Source organism: Arvicanthis niloticus, chromosome 6 (assembly GCF_011762505.2).
Source record: "Arvicanthis niloticus isolate mArvNil1 chromosome 6, mArvNil1.pat.X, whole genome shotgun sequence".
In the NCBI taxonomy this organism is placed as follows: Eukaryota; Metazoa; Chordata; class Mammalia; order Rodentia; family Muridae; genus Arvicanthis; species Arvicanthis niloticus.
In genome coordinates this window covers 91,568,905-91,571,104 of record NC_047663.1, presented here as the reverse complement: position 1 = coordinate 91,571,104, position 2,200 = coordinate 91,568,905, and the positions used below count along the sequence as shown (strand labels likewise).

Here is a 2,200-nt window from a genome sequence, read left to right as displayed (position 1 = left end):
CTGGTCTCCATTCTTCGAGTCTGCCCTCACCCTCGCTCTTGCTGAACCCCGACCCGCAGACCGGAGCAGCAGCTTGGGCCGGGATACAGTGGCCGCCCAAACGTGGGTTGGCCAGGGGCTCAACATTTTGCCTGGGCTGCGACATTTTTTGGCTGCCCCAACGTGGGGCTAGTGTGGACCCCAACATTATTTTATTTTATTATTTATTTATTTATTTGTGATTTAATCCCGTTTATTCTTCAGTCTCTCTTCCTCTAAGTGTCTCCTTCTCTGTCTCCTCTGTCTGCTGTGTCTGATTCTGTCTGGAGCCAAGTGTCTTCTACCTAATGTCTGATGTGTCTGATTCTCTGATCTCAGTCTGATTCTGATCTGTTCTGTCTCTGCCTTTTATATGTCTTACTTCTAAGCCACGCCTCTAAGTTACACCTTTAATCATGCCCTTAGGTCTTGTCTCTAACTCTGATCTCTATACTTCTAAGTCATACTCTTAAGTCACACACCTTTAATCTCTCACACCTTTAATCTCACACACCTTTAATCTCTCACACCTTTAATCTCAAGGTATCTAAACCAAGATTATCAGAGTGTGCTCAGCTGTTGTAGGCTATTGTAATCCAAGTCACATGTCAGGGTATATGGCTCAAGATGGCTGCAAAGCTGATAGCCGCTTTCTGCTAAAAGTCGGCCCCCAACAGGTATCAACCATTATAAAGTGCACAATCATCCAGTTTTAGTGGCCCAGCCACCTCATCAAGCAGATAGGAAAAGTCCACAGCCCTGGCCTGGGGATGGGGGCCTGGGCTGCAGGGCTGAGGGCGGCAGACTTTGGTCCCAGACGTTCTGGAAGCCACAGACCCTCTCACAGCCTAGATTATACTGTCACTATGCTCCGAGGGAAGAAGAGAGGTGACTCAGGCCTGGACCTCAATGTTTTGCACCTCCTTGGTGGAGAGAAATTTTATGGACTCTGTAAAGAGCCACCTAGACAGGGTGTAACCGGCAGCTCCCCCTAACCTGGAGACAAGGGCTGGCAGAGACTGACCTGGAGACAAGGGCTGGCAGAGGCTGACCTGGACAATTTGCTTCAAGAGCAACTTGCTTTGAGTCTTGCAGTTGGGGGTGGGAGGGGTGGGGGCCGGATCTGGCCTCAAGAGAAGCCAACCCCCATTCTCACAGACACAGGCCTCTCTAGTCAGCCCTGCTTTGGTGGGGACTCCCAGCCCTGCCCTCCTCAGTAGATAGAGTACAGCCATGTCCTCAGGCCAAAGTCTCCTGCCTCCCTCCTACTGCTGCCTGAGAGAAAAGGCTAGCAAAAGCGAGGGTGGGCCTGTCTAGGGAGCCGAGCTGCAGCTATGGCCAGGCGAGTGTGCAGCCTCACACCAACAGTATATTAGCATTTTTACTCCAACTGGGTTCTTACTATACATGGAGGTAAAGGAAAAAAAAAAACAGGAACTGAGAACAAATAATTTATTGAAACTGGAATAAATATGTGTGCATGGTTACAAATAACTGTAAAAAATATCATTCTGCACGCATGCGCGTGGGCGAACACACACACACACACACACAGATACACGCACTCACACACGCACGCACACACATCCAAATACAGTCCTCGATTGAGGGGCGGGGCCTTTCTGTGGGCGGGGCCAGGACTTCCTTGTTCTCCAGCGTAGGCCGCAGGCGCCCCCGGGAGGTAGAAGACATATTTACAGCAGAGAGAATTGCAGGAGGCTGCTCATCTTCAGATCCCAGCTTAGGAGCTTCCTGTGTCCCCACTGTGTGTCAAGTGCCCGCGCAGCTGCACCCCTTGCACGATCCTTTGCACCCAAGAGCGGTGAGCTAGGAGGCTGGTGTACACACCCGGCCGGTTGCGCTCCGCGCAGCCCTCTCCCCAGCTGATTATGCCGGTCAGTAACCAGTGGTCATCCACCTGGCACATCAGGGGACCCCCAGAGTCGCCCTGCGGAGAAGAAGGGAAGTCAGGAAAGCCACACTTGTAGGCAGTGTGTCCTTGGAGGTGGCGGTACTGAGCCAACTGTTCTGTGGAGGCCCTAGAAGAACAGGCTTTCCAAACAGAACCACTTTTGGTGGCATGCCCTCCCCACAACCACAAGGAGCAGGGGATGAGACCACCTCTGTTTTGCAGATTTGGAAAGTCCTTAGACCATTGGCAACATGGGCACTGCAGCCAGGC

The 2,200-nt window shown here is 51.9% G+C and overlaps 1 protein-coding gene across 1 annotated transcript in view; it reads right to left on the bottom strand.

Moving 5' to 3' along the window:
* Positions 1-1,456: 1,456 nt before the first annotated feature.
* LOC117709873 (brain-specific serine protease 4) overlaps positions 1,457-2,200 on the bottom strand; it is a 5,006-nt gene continuing 4,262 nt past the window's right edge. The window contains exon 6 of the mRNA XM_034504283.2: positions 1,457-1,966. Within this exon, the coding sequence (XP_034360174.1) occupies positions 1,760-1,966 (207 nt within the window). The 3' untranslated portion in view covers positions 1,457-1,759. The remainder of the gene's footprint in view (positions 1,967-2,200) is intronic.